The sequence below is a fragment of the Lissotriton vulgaris genome, chromosome 8 (assembly GCF_964263255.1).
Source record: "Lissotriton vulgaris chromosome 8, aLisVul1.2, whole genome shotgun sequence".
In the NCBI taxonomy this organism is placed as follows: Eukaryota; Metazoa; Chordata; class Amphibia; order Caudata; family Salamandridae; genus Lissotriton; species Lissotriton vulgaris.
In genome coordinates, this window is record NC_141696.1 from 1,350,908,734 (window position 1) to 1,350,930,829 (window position 22,096).

The window sequence follows — 22,096 nt, forward strand, 5'->3', positions numbered from 1 at the left end:
TATCGCACATCTGCAGTTTTCTGGTGCGCCTGTCAAATGAATAGTTTTATTTTCAGAGGGTTGTGTTTACTATTTCCGTACTATCTCTAATGAGAATACTCTTTTTTGCATTTTTTAACTCCTCATGTGGTCGCTGTAGCTGTTTTATTGTTCGAAATCTTTAATTGAAATGTTGCTTACTGTCAGTTTATTTTTGTTATTCTCTGTGTTTAATGAATCACTTTTGTTCATGTAAGTTCATTATTTTGAATATTTTAACTTTGCTTCTCCTTCCTTGTCTTTCAGCCAGTGATCCTTTTGTCCATTTTCAAAGAATTGTGAAGGCTTTACTAATCAATGCTGTCGATGACACATTTCTTGCCTCCTTGTTTGGTCAGTACTGTTTCTTGGGCTTCTTTACCTTTCTCCAAAATGCAGCTATACATCGTGCCTCATGGAAGGTTCATGTATTTTCGTTATTCGTGTATTATCAATGGTGTGATGAGACTTGTGGAGTGAAAGGATTTACTGCTGAATCCAACATTTCTGTGCTGAAAATTGAACAGTGATTGAAGTGAAGAAATGCACTGCAAAACGTTCCCTAATTATCATAATTATTTTTTTACTTGGCCAACATTTTATTTTTTTGAAATGCATGTGTAACGTTTACTATTGCTGACCCTTTGGTGTGAGATCAAAAAGGGATGTGGGGGGACTGTTCAAGGCTAAAAACGTTAAGAGTACTTAATGGTTTACTTTAGTTCATTCTTTCGGATTCCAGACGTATTCTTACTACCAAGGCATTAAAAGATGTCTTGCCTTAGAGGGGAGTCTGGAAGTCCGGATTTAACAGGGAGGGGAGAATGTAATGTATCATGCAGTACGATGTTCCAATTAATGTACTTAAAATATATGTGGCAAGTTAACTTAGAGTATCGTGATCTGACAAAACAACTCGGTCCAGGACTGTGCAGTGTGATTATTCTGTATACATACACTGGATGTAAGGGTGCCTACAAATGGTACATTGAATACAGGACCATGGGTTCCATTTTAGGAGACCCAGGCCTGCATGATAAAAGCATGAGGAGGTAGAGTTCCCCCGACAGATTTGTTTATTGCTGCATTCCTTTAAGCTGGGTGGAGCACATACTGCGGAGGGTAGAGCCAGGTTTCCCCTGTACACTTCAAAGGGTGCTCTTTGATTCAGTGAGAGGAAGGTGCTTGGGCACATTTCAGGAAGGAGAGGAGGCTGATTAGATAATCATAAAGAGTAGGCCTTTAAGACCTGGGCTAACCTTTTGATGCCCATATCACGTTGGATAACATCCAGGTGTGAACTCTATTCACTGCTATGGCCTGTGGTTTGGGACAATCAACTTTGGAGTCGCTCCTGCTGTGGCAGATTGCTTTTCAAGAGGAAGAGAGTGCAGAGGAGTGGGTACTTCAAAAAAGTAGTCGTCAAAGACTCATACCCTAAATCACATTTACTACCTCCAAAATTGTCATCTTCCAAGCAACCAGACACTTTGCATGAGGTGGGGAAGCTCTGCAAGACTTTTGCCTGTGACCAGGTCTGGGGGCCAAGGTCTGTTAGTCTCCCTGCTGGATGAGGGGACATCACCTAGGGAATCCAGGACCACATGCCCTGGATGCTAAAGCACTAGTGCCTGCCTGCTTGCCCAAACCAGTGTGCCCTGTAAGGAAGAGGAGAGCATTAGAGGGAGCAACATCCAATAGGAAGCCCTGTCGAATGGACCTCTTGTGGTAGGTAACAGCTGCTGCACCGATTGGGCCATTGCCCGTGTACAGGACAGAGTCAGCAACTCCTGTATGACAGGAGAAGACTGCTGTGAATTGAGCTGCGTACCACGCAGCACCAATCAGGCCAGAGTCCGAACGTAGTGCAGAGTCGGTGACCCCGAAGGCCAGGAGGGACCACAGTGAAAACGACTGCTGTGCGATAAGGTCCGTAGCCTTGCGCGGTAGCAGATGGTGACCCTGTATGCCAGGAGGGGCTGCTGCAAAGGATTTCACCAATGTGATCGAGCAGGAACCTGTGTGCTGTGAGAACCGGTGACCCAGTATGTCACTAAGTCTCTAAGCAACACCAAACTTTGTGACCTCATGACCTCTGTGATCGCAGGTCTCATGTCTTGTCTGCCTCCCCATCCCACCCCACCCCCTGTTGTCCCTTCTACCAGTTCGTCGGTGGTCCCTGTTTCTCCTGATATCCCTCTGTTTCAATCTTCCAAAAGGGTATCTGTTCCTGCCATGGCAAACCATTTGACATCCCTGTCTGAGGAGGATTTGAACATTGTTGTGAAGAACGAGAGCAAGGATGTCCAGGAACATTTTCCCCCAAGCCAGGAACATGTTTCTGACACACCCTCTGTATTGGGGTGGAGTGGAGGTGTTTTATTATTATTTGGGTCAGTGGACTCTTGTTTTTGGACTGTTAAGGACTTCTGTCCTGTTTTTTCCCATTGAATATAGACTGGTTCCCTAGCCCTGTGTTGCCGGCGGCTTCAGCCTCGGCGCCACCGGCAACTTCCGTCCCGGTGCCACAGGACCCCGTGGAATCCAGGCCTGGATCACGGTCGACGCCGGTGGACCTCACGACTCCTCTGCCGGTGCCAACACCCTCAGAACCACCTCCGACGCCGGCCCCGGCTTCAGCCCCGGCCTGTGCTCGGCGTCGGACCGGCGCTGATCTGCGCCGTCTCCGACGCCGACTGGTGAGTTGTTCACCTATGCCCTGGCTCCGTCATTTCTTCCTGTTTATCAGGACACGGATGAAGGGGAGGGATCTGAGGACCCTCTGGCACGGCAGTCCCAGTTAAGTCAGGACTGGGCAGATGAGCTAATGAGGCCAGTGGTCTAGACACTTCGCCTGATACTGGTTTTCTCTCTCCTCCTTCCGTGGCTACGGAGGAGGGAGCTACTTATGCTGCTGTGCTGCGCAAGGCGGCCAAGGCCTTGGGCCTTGTGCTCCCTGCAGCGGTCATGAGGACTAACCTCCTCACGAGGTGCTTCAACCACCAGTAAGCTCTTCGGAGCCTATGCTGCAGTTTAATGAGGCCATCACCAACGTTCTGATGGGCACTTGGTCCAGGTCCACCTCAGTCCCTCCTGTGGATTGGAACATGGCCCGACGCTACCGCCCAGCTGCGGGCGACCCCTGCTTTCTGTCCACCCACCCCACCCCTGAGAGTCCACCACATCCCAGATCGCCTTCCCGACTGCACCCCCGGGCTGGCAATCCAAAAGGCTGGAACAGTTTGGCAAGAAACTGTTTTCCTGCATCAGCCTAGGCTTGCAATCCATCAATACCGCATGCCTTTTGGACCGTTACACCCACTCTCTGTGGCATACGGTGGCGGACGTGCTGCCCCAGTGTCCAGAGGAGGCCAGGACCCGGCTCACCCAGGCTCTTGCTGAGGGGCGGGATGCAGCATGGTACTCCATTCGATGTAGACTTGACACCACGGACTCGCTGGGTAGAGCGATGGCCACGATGGTGGCGAATCGTCGTCATGCCTGGCTGAGATCCACAAACTTTTCGGGGGATGTTCAGAGCACTCTCATAGACATGCCTTTTGATGGCCGTCGCCTCTTTGGCGACAAAGTAGATAGCGTGCTGGAGTGCTTTAAGTACTCCAGGGCTACGGCCAAGTCCTTGGGCCTGTCGGCCCAGCGCAAGCAAACTTCTGCTTTTCGATCCTTTCGTGGCAATGGAAGGGGCACCCCCGCACGTTCTTCCAGCCACAGGCCGTAGAACCAACCTCAACGTGGTCGCGGACGTGCATTCCGCCATGGCGGAGCAGGGGGACAGAGAGCCAGTCAGTCCACTTCCGCTCCCGCAGCATCTGCCTCAAAGCCTTCCGAGGTTTCAGGCCCATTCTACACCAGTGGGAGGTAGAGTTCGCCATCACCTGCTCCACTGGTGTACCATCACTTCGGACAGGTGGGTGCTGCAATTCGTCCGTTTGGGCTACTCCCTCCCCTTCACGGCGACCCCTTCAGCCATGCCACCGCAGTACCAGCGCATGTCTGGGGATCACTTGCAACTTCTGCAGGAGGAAGTTTCGGCCCTCTTGGCCAAGGGGACCATCGAGCGCATTCCTGGGCCAGAAGTAGGACGTGGTTGCTATTCCCATTATTTATTGGTTCCCAAGAAGGGCAAAGGGGGACTGCGCCCTATCTTGGACCTCCGGAACGTCATCGGCTTCCTCCGGAAGGAGATGTTCAAGATACTGACTTTAGCTCAGGTCCTGGCTGCCCAAGACCCTGGAGACTGGATGGTAGCGTTGGACTTGCAGGACACATATTTCCACATCCCCGTCCTGTCGGCCCACCGGCGCTACCTGTGGTTCCTGGTAGGCCACGAGCACTTCCAGTTTACCGTGCTCCCCTTTGGCCTCACTTGTGCCCCCCAGGTATTCTCGAAAGTGATTGCGGTGGTCGCAGCTCATCTGCGCAGATTAGGGGTTCCAATCTTTCCCTATCTCGGCAACTGGTTGTTGAAGGTGGGCTCACCCCAGACAGTAATCTCCCACCTCCAGACTACGGCTGACCTCCTGCACTCGCTGGCGTTCTCCATCAACGTGCCGAGGTCACGCCTGAATCCCTCTCAGAAGCTCCTCTTCATCGCAGCGGTTCTGGATTCAGTTTTGGGTTTATCCTCCCGAGCAGCGGGTTCGGGATATTCCGATCTTTCAGCCTCTATCCCGAGTTTCGGTCAGGTTGACCCTACGGCTCCTGGGGCTGATGGCCTCCTGCATCCTGCTGGTACATCACGCCAGGTGGTGGATGCGAGCTCTGCAGTGGGACCTGAAGTTCTAGTGGGCACAGCATCAGGGCAACATGTCCGACCACGTCCTGATCTCGAAGGGCACTGTGAGACAGTTGCAGTGGTGGCTCACGGACCGCGATTGGGTCAGTGGCAGATCCCTCTCCCTTCCCCAACTGGAGCGCACAGTGGTGATGGATGCGTCCCTCCTGGGATGGGGTGGCCACATGGGAGAGGCGGAGATCAGAAGCCTCTGGTCTCCGCCGGAGTCCCGGCTCCATATCAACCTTCTGGAGCTGCGGGCCATCCAACTTGCACAGAAGGCATTCCTTCCCTCTGTCCGGGGAAGTGTAGTGCAGGTGTTCATAGACAACACCACCGCCATGTGGTATTGCAACAGACAGGGCGGGGTGGGGTCGTGGAACCTATGTCAGGAGGCTATGCGCCTCTGGACATGGCTGGAACATCAGGACATCACCCTGATGGTTCACCACCTGGCACGTTCACTGAATGCCACGGCGGACAAACTCAGCCGTCGGTGCTTGATGGATCACAAATGGCGTCTGAACTCTGACGCGGCGCAAGGTCTCTTTCAGCAGTGGGGAGAGCCTTGGTTAGATCTATTCGCCACCGAAGAGAACACGCAATGTCATCAGTTCTGCGTGTTGGAATTTCCAAGGCGCCATTCGCTCGGAGGCGCTTTTCGATGCGAGTGGAGTTGCGGTCTGTTGTACGCCTATACCACTTCTGCCCAGAGTGCTGAAGAACATCAGGCGCCACCGGGCCCAAGTCATTCTTGTGGCTCCGGATTGGGCACGAGGATACTGGTATCCCGAGCTACTCAGTATGTCCATCGATCCCCCGATTCAACTGCCTCTTCAGGAGGACCTTCTGTCGCAGCAACAGGGGACGGTCCTCCACCCGAACCTGTCCAGTCTCCACCTACATGCGTGGAGATTGAGCTGCGACAGTGGAGGCCATTTGACTTGCCTCCTGAAGTCTGTGACGTTATCTTGGCAGCCAGGCGTCCCCCCACAAAAACAGTATAGGCCTGCTGGTGGAACAAATTTGTGGCATGGTATACAGCAAAGGCTGTGGATCCACTCTCTGCCCCTCTTTCAGAGGTTCCCCTCTTTCTTCTTTCTCTTGCCCAGCAGGGCAAGAGAAAGGGTTACCTTTCTGCCATTTCCGCCTTCTTGAGGCATCCTGATCAGCCTTCTCTTTTCAAGTCCCCTGTGGTAAATAGATTCTTAAAAGGCATCACGCACATGTTTCCTCCTGTTCCTTTTGTGATGCCTCAGTGGGACTTGAATCTGGTTCTTACCTTTCTGATGTGCGCTCCCTTTGAGCCACTTCATAATTGCCCTCTCCATCTTCTAACTCTAAAAACAGCTTTCCTGGTTGCCATCACCTCTGCCAGAAGAGTGAGTGAACTCCAGGTTCTTTCATCTAAGCCTCCTTTCCTCTCTGTCTATCCGGACAAAGTTGTTCTGAGGACTCGTCCTTCTTTTCTGCCCAAGGTGGTTACTGCCTTTCACATCAGACAATCCATTACCTTGCCCACCTTCTTTCTGCCTCCGCAGCCCTCGAAGGAGGAAGAGAGGCTCCACCGTCTGGACCCAAAACGTGCGATCTCTTTTTATCTGAACCGCACACAGCAGTTCCGGTTGGACGGCCAACTCTTTGTTGGCTACGTGGCCGCTAAGAAGGGACGGGCAGTGCACAACGGACCATCTCTCGTGGGTGGTTTTGTGCATCAAAGTCTGTTATTCCTTGGCTTAAAAGGAGCCTCCTGTTGGGCTGCGGCCCATTCCACTCTGGCCACGGCGGCTACCACTGCCTTGGGACGTGGAGTCCCTTTGCAGGACATTTGTCAGCCAACTACATGGGCCCCGTTGCTCACGTTTGCCAAGCATTACTGCCTGGACAGCCATGTCTGGCGAGACAGCTTCTTTGGCCATTCGGTTCTCCAAGACTTCCTGGTGTGATCTTGGTTCGCAGGCCCACCACCGGGGTTGGAATTGCTGGGGTATCTATTCTAAGGTAAGTAATCTAACTAACGTGTTTCTTTCAGATGCACAAGTTACGTCCCTTTGGTAACGATATATCTGTAAGAAACATTAGTCAGTTAGATTCCTTCCCACCCCACCCATCCTCCCCGTTCTGCGAACCGATATCTAGGGTTAAGGTATTTCCCTTGAGGGCCCTAGTTTTATGGCACCAGTGCCTGTTTCTTGCATTGCTCTGCATTACTGGCGCGGAAAGCTATTTAGAGAACTGACGTCTACGCACCAGGGCCGCATCTAAGTACTCCAGCGACGTCACTCTGGTGTTCACGAAGCCGACGACCAACGCGGAGCCACAGACCACGCCTACCGACATGCAGGGGTACTGCTGACGAAAACTTTTCGGATCCAATCTGACGCCTGGGGGTGCTTCTAAGGTAAGGAATCTAACTAACTAATGTTTCTTACAGATATATCGTTACCGAAGGTAAGTAACTTGTGCATTGCTGCCAAAAATCAGGACCTCAGTCTTCTCCCCATTCAATTTCATAACGTTTTCCACCATCCAGGAGGAGACTGCGCTCGCATACAATTCCCGAAATTAAGGGCAGAGTCCCTGATACTGTGAGAGATGGAAACCATTATTTTGGGTGTCGTCCGCATTGGACAACACCTCTAACCCAAAGGATCTCACAACCTTGGCCAGTGGGGCAGCATAGATATTAAACAGTGTCAGGCTCAGGGAAGAGCCCTGAGGGACACCACACAACAGTGATTTAGAGGCTGAATAGAATTGGCCAAATTTAACTGTCTGAGCCCGATCACTGAGGAAGTAGGCAAGAAGCCCTAAAGCTGATCTCTGTCTCTCTAAGGCGTTCAACCAGCCTCAGCAGAGACAGGGTATCAAAGGCAGCAGTTAGGTTAAGTAGAACAAGCAGGGTGGTGTGCCCTGCGTCCACTTGAATACGGATGTTGTTAAAGACAGCAGTCAATGCTGTTTCCGTACTATGGTGGCTTCTAAACCCATGTAGTGAACCATCAAGTAATTGATGGTCCTTCAGGTAGGCATTGAGATGGGAATTTAAGTAAGATTCCAAAATCTTAGCAGAGACAGGAAGTAAAGAAATTGGCCAATAATTTTTCAATTCTACAGGATCCAGAGAAGGCTTCTTCAAAAGCGTCTTACCACTGCTGTCTCCCACAAAGTGGGATACTGCCCCTCTGAGAGGCAACATTAAGGTCCTCATTAAGGTAAGGAATTATAATCTCACGGACAGTTTTTAGCACCTTGAGGGGACAGGGATCCAAAGATGACCCGATTTGACTCGTTCCAGGAGCCGATCGTCACCTCTGGTGACATCAAGTGGAAGGTAGATAGCCTAGGAGTCTCCCCATTAAATAGGTCCTCACCCAGAAGAGGAATAGGCTGAGCAGACAACCCTGCATTGGAGTTATAAGCTTTCAGCCTGGTGTAAATATCTGTGATTTTCGTTTGAAAGAAGTCCGAAATGTTATCACAGAACTCCTGGGAAAATTCTGAGGGATCTGTAACATGGGAGGAGGTAAGGGAGTTGATGATATTAAACAGCTCTCTGAGGGATTTCAAAGATCCTGTGATCTTTGAATAATATAGCCCCTTTCCTTCCAGGATAGCTGCTTTGTACTCTTTAGGCAGTTTGGGCGTTTCGCCCCAACCTCTCCGGTTTACTACACCCTTGTCTCAACTTTCTAAGTCTCTCCGTGAACCAGGAGACAGAAGTTTTTTTTCTTGCAGAGTAATGCTTGCTCACCGGCGCCAAGATGTTCATTGCTACTGATAAATGATGCGATGCTCCGCAGCTGCCAGGTTAGAATTATGGTGCCTAGTAGGGTCAAAGTTATTAAAACAGTTAAAGAGCGACTCCTTACTTATAAGGCTAAGGTTCTTTCTTTCCTCCAGAGAGACCCATCCCTGATGCCTGATACATAGGTCAAAAGTGATAGCAAAATGATCAGACCAGGCCAGGGGAATAGGTTCTCCAGCCCTTTTACAGGGATCATTGGAAAAGATGGTGTCAAGGATATGCTCTGCCATATGGGTGGGACTCTTAACAAGCTGTGGAAAGCCACAGCTACTCATGGCTTCCAAGAAACTTTAAGTGTCTTTACACAGAGTTCTATCTAAATAGAAAATAAAATCCACAAGGAGAGTGAAATTAGATCTTTCAAGATAGAGTTCTAAAAGACTACTAAAATCCAGACTGAAAGATACCCTGGAGCCCGGTTGCCGATAGCATAGAACCCCAGAAAAGCTTTCCGTAGGATGCAGATAAAAAGAAAAGTAAAGAGCCTGGTAGAGGTCAAGGGGAGTGGTCAGTGCTTGAGTGCCGCAGACCAAGGTCTTGCTATAAAGAATGCCCAGACTCCCTCCCCGCCAGCCTTTCCTATCCAATCTAGCAAAGGTGTACCCTGAGGGGATAGCATCTACAAGATCAGGACCTGAAGAGTCCATGGCCCATGTCTCAGTGATAAAGACCCAAGTAGGCTTCCTTAACGAGACAAAGTCTCCGAAAGCCACCTTATTCTTAATCGGGGATCTTGCATTGATCAGATAACCTTGCACTATATGTCCTTTGGAGGGGGGCCTAATTGCCTCACTATCACCAGAGGTATTTCCACCAGCAGCCTGCATCACAATGGAGTTACATGCAGTACATATAACGAGACTGTCGGAGTCCAAAGTGTGATGACAAGGGGACTACTGAACGAAGGTCTAGGAGGGCCTTACTGGAATAACTAATCAGTCCCAACCGATCAGATGGAAAAGAAGTAGCATCTCTGGCGCAGGGCGCGGACGGGCGCAGACGGCTTGCCTTTCGTGCACCTTTGGCACACCCGATGCGCATCAGGCAGGCCATGCTAATTAAATAGTCTGTGAAGGCTAGTGCGCTTACCCCTGTGCTCCACCGCCCAGCCAACCGGAAATGAGCCTAACTGTGTGCCGGCGCCCTCCACAACAAACAGGAAAGTCTACGTTGGAATGGGGCACTGGTAGGAGCACAGAGACGTCCTGGAAAAGGAGCTGAAGCCAAGATGTAAGAGCGAGCTGTGAGCAGAAAGTCCAGTGCCAGTAGAAAAACAAAGAAACAAGAGTAAGGCTTCATACAATTTAAAAAAAGAGCAGAGTCCAGCGTGTGCCTGCTGTCTGTGCGCATCCGCTGACCCCTTTGCTCCATCAAAAAAACACTCCTCTCTAATCAAGAATTACAGCTTAAAAGTGTATTAAGGAATTCCCAAGGCTGACCTACGAGAGGGTTAGGCCTCACAGTAGTTGAAAACTAAATAGACTGTCACTCACTACCAGGACATGCAAAACATAAAAGTACATGTCATATCGTTTCTTTACATAGCGCCCTGCCCTTAGGGTTACTAAGGGCTTACCTTACGGGTGACTTATATGTAATAAAAGGGGAGTTTAAGGCTTGGCAAGTAGTTTCAAATGCAAGTCAATGTAGCAGTAAACAGCACACCGAAGCACTGCAGTGGCACACCTGAGACAGGTTTGAAAGGCTACTTATGTGGGTGGCTCAATCAGCACTGAAGGCCCCCAAGTAGCATTTGACTTACAGGCCCTGGGTACATGTTATGCCACTTTACAAGGGATTTAATAGTAAATAAAATTTGTCAATCGGGTATACACCAATGTCATCATGCAGGGCTCGAAAAATTCACTCGACAGCTCGCATTTGCTAAGGTCGAGCTGTTTTTAGGTCCTACTCGCCCTTTCTGACGAGTAGGAATACAAACTAACACTTGACCTCTGCTTCTGAAAGCAGAGGAAATGTGACAAGATAGCAAGATTTAAAGGCATCTGTATTGCTCACAAAGTAAATGAGCAATAAAAAAGCTTTTAAATCTTGTTAACTTGTCACATTTGCTCAGTTTTCAGAGTTTGAGGTCAAGTGCCTTTCAGTTTGGTCAGGAGATTTTGTAGTTTACTAGACCTGCAGGTCTTGTGCATTTTTAATGATTTTTCGAGCCCTGCCATGTTTAGGGGAGCATCACAAGCACTTAAGCACTGGTTAGTCCTAAGGCCAACATAAGGAATCAGCAAAACGTGGAGGCAAAAAGCAAAGTCATGGAGAAGAACACACTAAGGATAATCGGTCTAACACCATTGGAATGCCTGACCTATTTTAGGAGGGACCTTCAAAGCTCTTGTTTCTTGTTCTTGACCACCATGAAAGACGCGGCTGTCAAAAACAGGAAAAAGTCAGTTTCCCGGGGTGTCACGTGGACCATGTGGCCATTGTTGTTTTCCCTATGTTAGCATGAGCCTGTGGCAGCGTGTTCTCTGCTTTGCGCACGTTACTACACGAACATATTTCACACAGAACATGTTGTTGTTTTTGAGTTCTACAGACAAGGTTGAAAAACAATGCCCCATGTTATTCTGTTCTGGTTAGGCCCTAGCACCTAGACAAAACATGCAGATGCAGCTGCTTTTTGGGAACATGTACTTTGGTCATATTGGTATACACAGGTGGGTAACACATTTGGAGAGGGATCTTTACAGAGATGGGAGCGTAACAGCACCTGTGATGTAGATCTTCCATCTATAGACTGAGGTACGTGGTCTCCTGCTAACACCCAGAGTTCTTCTGATTTATATTCATTTTGCTTCTGTAGCAGGGGAGGGAGGTTAGGCTACCCTGTCATATATAATGACAGCACCTTTTATGATTCACGGACTACTTGCTATGCTAACCATATTTGTGTTAGGCATTTTTCTACTTGTTGTGGCACATACACTGCATAATAGAGCACGATAGTTAAAATAAACATTTTAAACTTTTCTCGTGTCTGTGTCAGATATTATTGTTGGCTGGTACGAGAGTGTGAGCAAAAGTGTATGTCCAGCAACCGCGAATCCTGAGAGGGTCAGGAGTGTTGTGTTCTGGGGTGTCTAATCACTTGTTCCTCTGTGAGTGAGTAGGAGGGCAAGTGAGAAACACTATAGCTAGTCGGTCCCCGGGCTCATGGGTAATTAGGTGGTAGGATGACTCAGTCCCTGTATAGAAGGTTCCATGATCCCAAGCAAAGTTCTCTGACTCCGCAGAATCCCTTGAACAGGGGGAAATCTCCCAGCATTTTGGGGACACTGCTTTTTTGGTTTGCAAAGACTGGCCTCAATTTGGAAGGCTGTTTCTGTAAAATGGCGCCATGACATAGGGGCTGGCATGCTAGTGACAGGTTCGCCAAAATTGCATCCGCACAAGTACTTTTGCGAAATTTCCAACCCATGTGTATGGAATTTCAAATAGGGCCTTTTCTCTCCTGCAGTAGTTCTCGCAAAGTTCAGTCCAACCATTGGTGTATATCTACTCTTGTTTCACAGAAGAAAAGGTCTGAGACACACTTTCTGCCAACATAGCGATACCATAATCTGTCCGTTAATTTACTTGTACACTTTAAACTCTTGCCACACACAAGTTCCCCTCTCCACTACTCTAACTGACAGCTTTCTAGCTAGTGTATGTCCATCTTAAAAGGCTTTCTGAGTTCGAGCAACATGTTTTCTATAAATGGGCATCCCTCTGTAATGCTGGCTTTGTTTTGTAAGGGTGCAAAGCGGCCTTCCTCTGAGCTTATTGTGCTACAGATATGTACTTATGCTGTGAGTAGTTAGGGAAATTCCTTCTATGGTTTACCCCGGTCTTCAGTTACAATTTGGATCTTAGTCCCCAGATCCGATATTCATTTAAGTTGGAGAGAGTGTACAACTGATGGAAATTGTTATTTTGTTTTCTGTATTAGACGGAACAAGACGAAAGAGATATGCAAAAGAAATGATAGCATCACTCAATCATTTGGAAGACCGTGTCATAGCTCCTCGGCTTGAAAACCTGAAGTCCCGAAGTCGATGGAAAGCCCAATATAAGGTGCCTCTTACTTTATTGTGAAGATCAGATTAAGACAATGACATTATGGGAGGGCTGGGCTGACTTTTAATTAATTGTTTGTGCTTCTTCTATGTCTATGCTTGTAAACACCTCAATAGAAAACACAAACCACACAGCTGAGAAACAGTTTTTGTCATCTTTGTCATTAATGTTTTAGCCACACTGTTCATAGTAGGTCGGAACTTTTGTTGTGTTGTGCAGTTTTTGAGAAACACTCTTCTTTGCCATCATTCAGCAGTGGTGGTGCGTCCATTGGGGGCGCTGGGGCGTTGCCCCACTAATGCCACGGCACTAATGCCACAGCATGTCATTCAAATTCTTCCTTCTACTTCTCCAACTCTAATTCCAATCAGGACAAGTCCTGAATTAGCATCGGAGAAGTAGAGCGAGGGAGGAACGCTGAAGGAGGTGGGAGGGGGCGGGGCTGTAGCAGCACTCAGGGAGTTACAGCGCGCTATAGTTACAGCAATAGTTAAAGCGCATGTTCATTTTTGGGCTGATCATTTTTACGATCAGCCCAAACATTCGCACTAGCCTTCCTCTTAAGAGACCGACGGTTGCTTCATGTCGCAGCCCCCGGTCTCCTAATGGGCAGGTATATCTCTGCCCTCAACCAATACTGGCGCTGCTGGAGCAGCGTCACTCAGTAGAGGGGTTGGCAGTGACGTTGTGGCTGTTCCGGTTTTTTGAAGAGCGTGCACGGGACCCCGACCCAGGAGGAGCATTCGAGCAGAGGCGGCGCGGGACGGTAAGTTTGCTTTTCTTACATTTTCATTTTAAACTGCCCCCCCCTCCCCCCCACCCTCCGAGTATTGCGAGCCAGCTGCTTGATTGATTTTGCAGGCAGTGCCCAGCAGGTGAAGTGTCACTGTTACACAAAGCCCCAAGGGGCCTCGGGCCTGTTGAAGTTTACTACTCCAACAGCAGTAAAAAGGAGACATTTTCCTTCATTGCTGCATATCGTTACTGCATGTTTGTTTTGAATGCCATGTGCTGATTCGAGGGTAGTGCGAGCACCTGAGTCTGCTGAGTCACTCCGCGCGCGTGGCTGGGTACTGGTTCTGGTGGCATATTATGCCAGCATAATAAATTCGGACTCAGATGCTGTATGTTCTAGTAACACGTTACATATTGGTTTTGAATGGTGTTTTGCTCCATTTGTTTGGACGGTGGTCAAGGCAGTATTGGGCACCACACAGTTTGTTGTTTTTTTACCCGGTGGTACATTTTAAAACTTTTCAGAATTATTCTTTTGTCAATTCTTTGTTATCACCACTTGTTTGGGAATTACTTTTTTAGGGTGGGACCTCGAGTCACTTATGTTATGTTATGTTATGTTATGTTACAGCGTTCTTTTATAGCGCACGGCTACTCGGAAAGAGTGTCCCGGCGCTTTCCACCTGCATCTCAGAATAAAAATAACACAACACAGCAAAAGAATGAGAAAAAGAACTGAAACTGAAGCAATAAGAACAGCCTAAAGATTAAAAAGCCAGGTCTTCAGGCTCTTCCTGAACTGGAACAAATTGACAGTGCTGCGCAGCGAAAGAGGAAGCGAGTTCCACAGCTGTGGGGCTTTGCAGCTGAAAGAGCGCCCTCCCGTGCGGGCCTTCCTCACCCGAGGGACCACCGCTTTGTAAAGGGATTCCGAGCGCAAGGAGCGGACTGGTCGACTTATGTTCTGTGTTTCGAACCGTGACACCTATTTTCTACATATTGTCTGATGTAGGTGTTAGTTAGTTTCCGTGTAGGTGTTAGTAAGACATTTACAATTATGAATCCTAATATCATTCACCACCACCTTATGCCAGAATTAGGCCACCCAAGGGATAATCACGGGCCAGATGAGGGTCGTCTGAACCTATTACAGGCCGATGTTCAACCCGGGTCAATTCTGGAAAGCTGTGGAGGGGAAAGGTAGGCTATGTGTTGGGAGGGAAATTTAATACGTTTGAAATGTGCATCCAGCGAAATTGGTTTGACCTGTTTACAAGAATTCCTCCAGTCTGAATCGGTCCACGGCTCTGGGCACACTTGTGCTCATTTTCCCGTGCCCCTTCCACATACCCACTCCCGTCTTTTAACAATGCTGCACATTTGTTTTTTGCCACCTACCATAGTAAGGATTTTTTTGCTATTATTTCTGTGTCTTTAGTGGAGAATTTTTTTGTTATTATTTCTGTGTCTTTAGTGGAGACGCTTCCGTTTTTACTAACCTTTGAGAGAACAGATGTGCTAGGGCGTTATGTTTTGACTTAGTTATGAGAAAATGCCATGATTTTTATAAGCTTAAATTAATTTGAGGGCTTTTCTTTGGGCCCTGGTATATTTATTGATTACAAGGCGGCATTCTGTGTGGCTACCATTTGTAGAAATCAAAAACCCACTTCTCAGGGGTTCCACTGATACTTAGTACTTTTAAACTCACAAGGAAGAACTTGACACAGAAGCTGGAATATAAAAGTACATTTTTACTAACCTCAAATGAGTGAGACTACGTCACACAGAAGCCTTAGCAACTGAACGAGGCAGTCTGCTAGAATGGTCTTACTTCAAGTATTATATACTCTTTATCCTGCCCCAGGCATGTAAGGGAGTTGTACCAATTACATTCCTAAACAAAGGGAAAATCTGGAGGGTCAGCAGGTGAGTTGCCTTTGGGGTTTTAGCAGGATATCGGCAAAATATTATAATTACATAGTTCACAAAGGTTAATCTGATTTAGATGGCACTGCTGGGCATGGCATGATTACCTGTACAGTATCCCAACCCAAAGGTTAATCATTAAGAATGTCCCAAATTCAACCTCCAAAAGCCGGACAAACCTATAATTGAAAGCATAACCCATGTAATGAAGAAACATAAAAAGAAACAGTAACAGATGATGAACAAGATAAGGCATGTGCAAGGAAACTAAAAGTTAACGATATCCTGAACATTGATTGGCAATCTCAGACAAAGATCGATCAGGGAAATTGGCTTTGCGAGGTCAGTTTCAGGTGAAGAGGTCAGTTTCTTACAGTTCATTTCAGAGTCAAAAAGAAACCTTAGTTAATGTATACATGAACAAAGAAGGCCAGGCCACTTTATTTGCCAGGCTACCTTCACAGGCCTACGTGAGGGCAACACAAAATGGTGGCACAGAACAAAATGGAGTCAGACTCGAGAATTACAAAACCTCACATTAACCACCACTGGTGTCCATGAGCTGTAATATTACTGGGCTCCAGGGATCAGGGCTTTTATTCAGCGTGATGGGGGGCAGGCTTATTTCAGGGTGTGCTCTGTCTTGATCTTAAGGGTTGATGCACATTCCCACTATAAGCTCGATTTGTCTCAGATGGAGGAATACAAATACTGAATTAGGAATACTAAGCGATGTCTTTTATTTGTTACATATGAGATTTGGATATGAATTTTGGGAGCAGTGCCTGGATGCAGTTTAGGAATCAATATCTACACGAGTTATCTGTTGGGCGACCAACCAATGTTCTTGCCTGACTGAACTTCATGAGAGATTCTTTAATTAAGAAAGAGTGCTGCAGATGTAACGCCTTTCTCGAAAGTGTCACTGTGTGAGATGTGTGTTTGATTGGCAGTGCCATTGTATTTTGTTACTGGGCCTTGCACACTTGTGACTTTGCCATGATTGTCCGGAGTGCATTCATTCGTGAGGCTCACGGTTTCAGGGCTTTTGTCCGTGGTCCTAGAAGACATTTCTCTTTTAAAGAAGTTAACGGGCTGTGCAGATGACTGGGCCTTCTTGTGATAGTTGTGTTGCAGTAGTTAATCCTGAGGCTACCTGCTATCTTTCGGCAACTGACATAACTACTTTTTTTCTTAGCTGCCAAGTAGGTGATTTGGCAACTACGTTTATCTGACATTGGCAGAATTGCATTCAGACTAATTTCCATGAGGGCCATGCAGGCAAAATGCTAAATTCTCTGCTTTCACTGCTATTTCACTAATTCTGCAAAGATTTTTAAAACGCATTTTATTGCCAGCACCTAATAGCTAAAAGTAAGAAAATTTGCTGATGCTGTGTGACTTGTGGACTATGGTATACATTGACACAGAAGTTCTTGTGTTGAGCGTTGTGGGATAAACTGTCTGGAAAACTACAATGCGCCTGCAGCACGTGTAGCGCTATGAGGTAATAAGAATGTTCCACTCAGGAGGAGTGCACAGCCTTGGGTTAAACTGTTTGCCAAGAGTCCTAGAAATCTTCATTTCCTACAGTCACCGGAAGTCAAGGTTTTTAGCCCCAACATGAATTATATGCTCATAAGGAGAAAATTGATAAGGCCCTAAAGATGAAGACAGTAATATCTATTAAGCCACGGTAAGTATGTGGTGTTGCAGAGAGAATGAGTGATCAAGATTTGAGTTGTACATGCACATTTTGCATTAAATTGCTCATTATTCTATTTTATTTCAATAAGACGTTCCTACTCCTTGGACACCCAAAGTGCTAAGTGGCAAAGTATATGTGTGTGTGTGTCAGTGTGTGTGTGTATGTGTACGTGTATACACATGTGCGCAAAACTGCTTGTTTTATGCCATCAGTGATTCAGAGATAAGATCTGTCTACACACATGTTTTGAATTGCACAGAATTATGGATGAGTGTGAAATTGTAATTAGCCGCTGAATGTGAATAATTCCTTTTGGTGGTGGCTGCTGTGCCAAAATGAAGATGAAGTATTGTTGCTCACACTACGCTTTGTGTGGTTTGTGTTTTTGAAGGACGGTCTTTGTAAATTGACTCTAGACTGCGATTCACTATAACGTTCTTTCATAATCCCTGCATTGGATTAGTGCTTTGGATTGTACATGGTGCAGTGGTTTTATGTTCCCTGCATTCAAATTGCTGTTGTGATATTGTTTTAGATGTTAAAAAAGTGCAGTGCGTGGGGTGTTCTCATCCTCCCCTCCTGTCAGCATTAGGCTGGCACTTGACATCAGATGCCCTATTGGTTTAGTGCACTGAATGTGTTGCTTTAATGTTCCCTTGGTGTGACACGTTATATGACCGGCTAGGCACATGGATACTCCGTTTTAATCAAATGTCCCTGAAAAGCCTTAGCAGCAAATTCGCGGTCTGGCCACTAAGTTAATGAATGATAACCAACAGGAGTATGTGAGGACTTCTGATGTCATTCTGCTTCCGGACCCGTGGTTGGCAAATGAGTTTTTTTGCAGGGGTTACTCGTCTTACTCAGCCGTGCTACTCGCTCGCTGGTTGGTAGCTACAAGGCTCAAAACATCTCTGGGATGTAGCACTGCTGCACTAAACACAGATTCAGATTTAACACAGGCTTTCCACTTGGTATGGGATGATGGTTTTAATCTGTGTGTTATACATTTTTATAATATAAATATCACATGTATTTCATTTCCCAACCCCAAATTTACCCTGACTTTTTATTTGTTTTGACCGCTCTATAGAGGAGTTGCAATCACAGAGGTGTGAGCTGAACATGGTTTTGGCTGGGGATTTCAGTGCTAAGCTAGGCAGTGAAGCCTCCATTTATGGTGAAAGCCCGCTCTGAGCAGACATGCAGGGGTGTACCCTGCAGGGACTAGATCAGAGAAGTTATTACCTGTCTCTTCATGTCCCCACGCTTGATTTGTGTAATGCATTAGAGATCACAGGGGTGACCTTAGTAGTACCCACAGGGTAGAGACAATTAAACCAGTGCACATCCCTACTAGTAACTTTTATCCAATTGTATTTCAATCCAATCAGTTCAGTACTTCAATTCTCTTCAAGTCCACACAAGTATTCAGATAGTACAGAGTCCATTTAATGGACTCTGTACTATCTGAATACTTGTGTGGACTTGAAGAGAATTGAAGTACTGAACTGATTGGATTGAAATACAATTGGATAAAAGTTACTAGTAGGGATGTGCACTGGTTTAATTGTCTCTATTTATGGTTCATGAAATTCTACTACACTTGTTGTGGGTAGAGTATCGTGACGGAAATTGCTTAAGGGTGAATAAGCATCCTATCAGTTGGGCACTCCCAAATTGAGTATTTGTGTATGACTGGACAAATCAATACCATGGGATAAATGCAACACTGATGTGCAGATCATAGTAGCAAATTCACCCTGTCTTTTTGTTGTAGTACCCACAGGGTGCAGGGTGTGGAGGGGCCGGGCCGGGGACTGGACAGGGTCATCAGACCTCAGTGGTTGACGCATTCCTGCTTTCTCAAAAATGCGCAATTTGTCCACTCTTTTTTCAAAATTTTCTTGGGGGGGGGGGGGATAAACGAACCCTCTGTAGGGGGTTCAGGCTCGCCTGCTCTCCACATGCAGTACTACAATTGTTTTACGCTTCACCACTTTCAAATGTCACCATCCGCCGCTGGCCATGGGTATATTCAAGTTGTGCATGACTATCATCAAATGTATATGTTTTGAATTAGTAGTCATACACTCCTTAAAAGGGTTATTTATGTAGGAGTAGTAACCAGCATCTTCCTTACTTGTTCACCGAGCTGCACGCTCATACTTAAGAACATGTCACACAGACCTTAGGACTGTGTGTTACTGTTTGTTAGCAGAGTCTCTTCCACTCTGTTCTCTTCTTTCACTCATTACGGTACTCATTTCTACTGTTGTATATTGCCTGCCCCAGCCGCTATGAGGAATCTCCCTGAATCTTTAATCATAGACATAGCGGTGCACCCCAAACAAATAATAAAGCTCAAAGTCTGAGGAAGTTGTCCGAAATCTTTATGTCTTCTTTATTCAACTCCACAATCTTTTCTTTTTCTTATAAATAATTACAGCTAACGCATTTCGTTCAACAAATGCCTTATTCAGGGATGCATATACAATATATATTAACCATAAATATTTGAATACAGACATATCAGAAATAACAATAATAAATGTACAAAACCTAAAATCCACAATGTTTATATACAAACATAATTAAAAACAGTCATTCATTTCCCAAAAGTGTCCCGCAATTAAATTCAATATAGTTGTACATTTTAAAAAGTGTAATGAAATATCCTAAGAAGAGAAAAGTAAACAACGTGGTTATAGTAACCCAAAATATATGTACAAATGCATAACAGTATCATCCCATACCGTATCATTTTGAATGCAATATATTTCTTCTATATATCTGAAAGGGCAACATCCTATATCAGGCGTCATCATATCCATAATACCATGTCACAGTTTCTTCTGTATGTATGCCCCACCTCAACCCAACATTCAGCATTGGGTGTTTCTCACACTGACTCCTAATAAGATATAGGAAAATAATGTATGTATTACTATATCACCCTATACTTCCATGTGTATCATCCATGATCATACATAGCACAAAGTTCACAAAGCCACATACAATTACTTATCGAAATATCCCATGTTGGGCAGGACGTCTAAATAGCCACACCTCGCTGGAAAGAAAGAAAGAGAGGGGGAAGGAAAAAAGAGTGTCCGCGAGTCTCAGTATCACAAGAAAAAATGACAATAGGACTGACAAGGAACATATACTGCCATTTTGCCCAGCTGATTTCAATTTATTACCACACACCTTAGTCCTGCACAAATGAAAAAGAAATGTAGAAACACAATACAGAACCAAAGTAATCATCTAAACTAAACAGCGTTCTTCATATCCAAGAAATGCAGTTTCAAAAGCACATAAAAAAACTTCCGCTTAGATCCTTAAAGTATAACTTTAGCAAACAAAATTTACTTTTAAAATTCTAGAGCGAAAAGGTGGGACCAAAGTACTAATCGGGGCTATAGAACGTTCTTCACATCATTTAAATACAGTTTATGCCAGCAGATAAAAAAGCTTCAACTTGCATCCTAAAATTACAATTTGAGCGAATACTCAAAGATGTCTTAACTCGCCCAAATCCTTCCTCGTGCTCTAATTGGCACTCTGCAATTCAATCAAAGAAAATCGCTGCCATCATAGAATTCTGCTTATACACTTTGTGCCTAAATTAATGATACTGAACACCTTCATAACTCCAGTGGAAACCTAATCTGGAAATAAGCAGCTCTGTGACCACCATTTTGTAAATGTCATGAGAGGTACAGGCATTTCCATAATTCTTTGCAATAAATCATTAAATCCTTAATTCAAATATGCAAATTACACGTAAATCATCTCAAGTTTTACATTTCTCAAAAAACTAATTCTGCCGACATATTTGATGTGAAGTAAATACTCAATATTTGAGAACTAAAGTATACAAAAAAGCGATGGATGGAATGCTTGAATCAATCTTAGCCACTGGTAATTACCCGAGGCCGCATCTAAAACCATTGTTTTTTTTGCACACCATGTCAGCTTAGTTTGGACCCAAATGTAAGCAAATGGGGCTCAACCCTACTCCAGTGGGAACAGTCCAGCCCGAACTGATGAGTCAGGTCCTTTCTAAACCAGAAAACAAAAGCAACCCAGGACCGGTTTTGCCCTAGTTATGAGCTCATCAGCTGGGTACAGCTTGGTTGCAGTGACACAATGTGCACCAGACCCACGTCTGGGCATACTTGTCCCACTTAGGATGACACACTAGTGTATACAAAAAAGTGATAGCTGAAATGCGTGAATTATTCTCAGCCACTGGTAATTACTTGAGCCGCATCCCAATCCATCGTTATTTTGCACACCATGTCACCTCAGTTTGGGCCCAGTCTCGACCCAGCTCTAGTTCGAACAATCCAGCCCTAACTGCCAAGCCAGACTCTCCCTGAACCGGAACACAAGCAACCCAGGACCGTTTTCTCCCTAGTTATGGGCTCATCAGCCGGGTACAGCTTGATTCCAGTCACACAATGTGCACAGAACCCAAATCTGAACAATTTCAATAACAAATGAAGCACCATTTCTAAACATTGACAATTCACGTGAAATGCATTAAGCTCATCCAGTAACAGATTTTCATTATATATAGTGACATATCAAATCATAAGGGGTCAGACTTACAATCATTAGAAGAGAACAAGCTTGTCACATCATCCCGAGTGTGTAAAAAAAAAATAACTCCAATTCACTATTGATATTATGGCCATTGTCTATTGTTCTCAAGAGACCTATGCACTTAGATTCAGTTGGTTTGAGCAGTCTCTCTCTATCCCCCGCCTCTTACATTAACCGGTGTTTGATCAATTCCATGGAACCTTGTGCTTTCATCATAGTGAAGAATCATGGGATATTTAGTTTCTCTATTCTTTAATGCTCTAGCATGAAAGAATTTGTCATTTCAAAGCACGGACCCTGTTACTAACATAAATATCATTACACTAACAGCCGATAACATAAATCACAAACTGAGTATTGAAATGTTTAACCGCATATTCCTTATTAGTATTGTATGTGATTCTCTTTA

The 22,096-nt window shown here is 45.8% G+C and overlaps 1 protein-coding gene across 1 annotated transcript in view; it reads left to right on the plus strand.

The window, feature by feature from the left end:
* CCDC82 (coiled-coil domain containing 82) overlaps positions 1-22,096 on the plus strand; it is a 149,692-nt gene that overhangs the window by 62,478 nt on the left and 65,118 nt on the right. The window contains exons 5-6 of the mRNA XM_086935291.1: positions 286-372; positions 12,574-12,698. Coding sequence (XP_086791417.1) covers positions 286-372; positions 12,574-12,698 — 212 coding nt within the window. The remainder of the gene's footprint in view (positions 1-285; positions 373-12,573; positions 12,699-22,096) is intronic.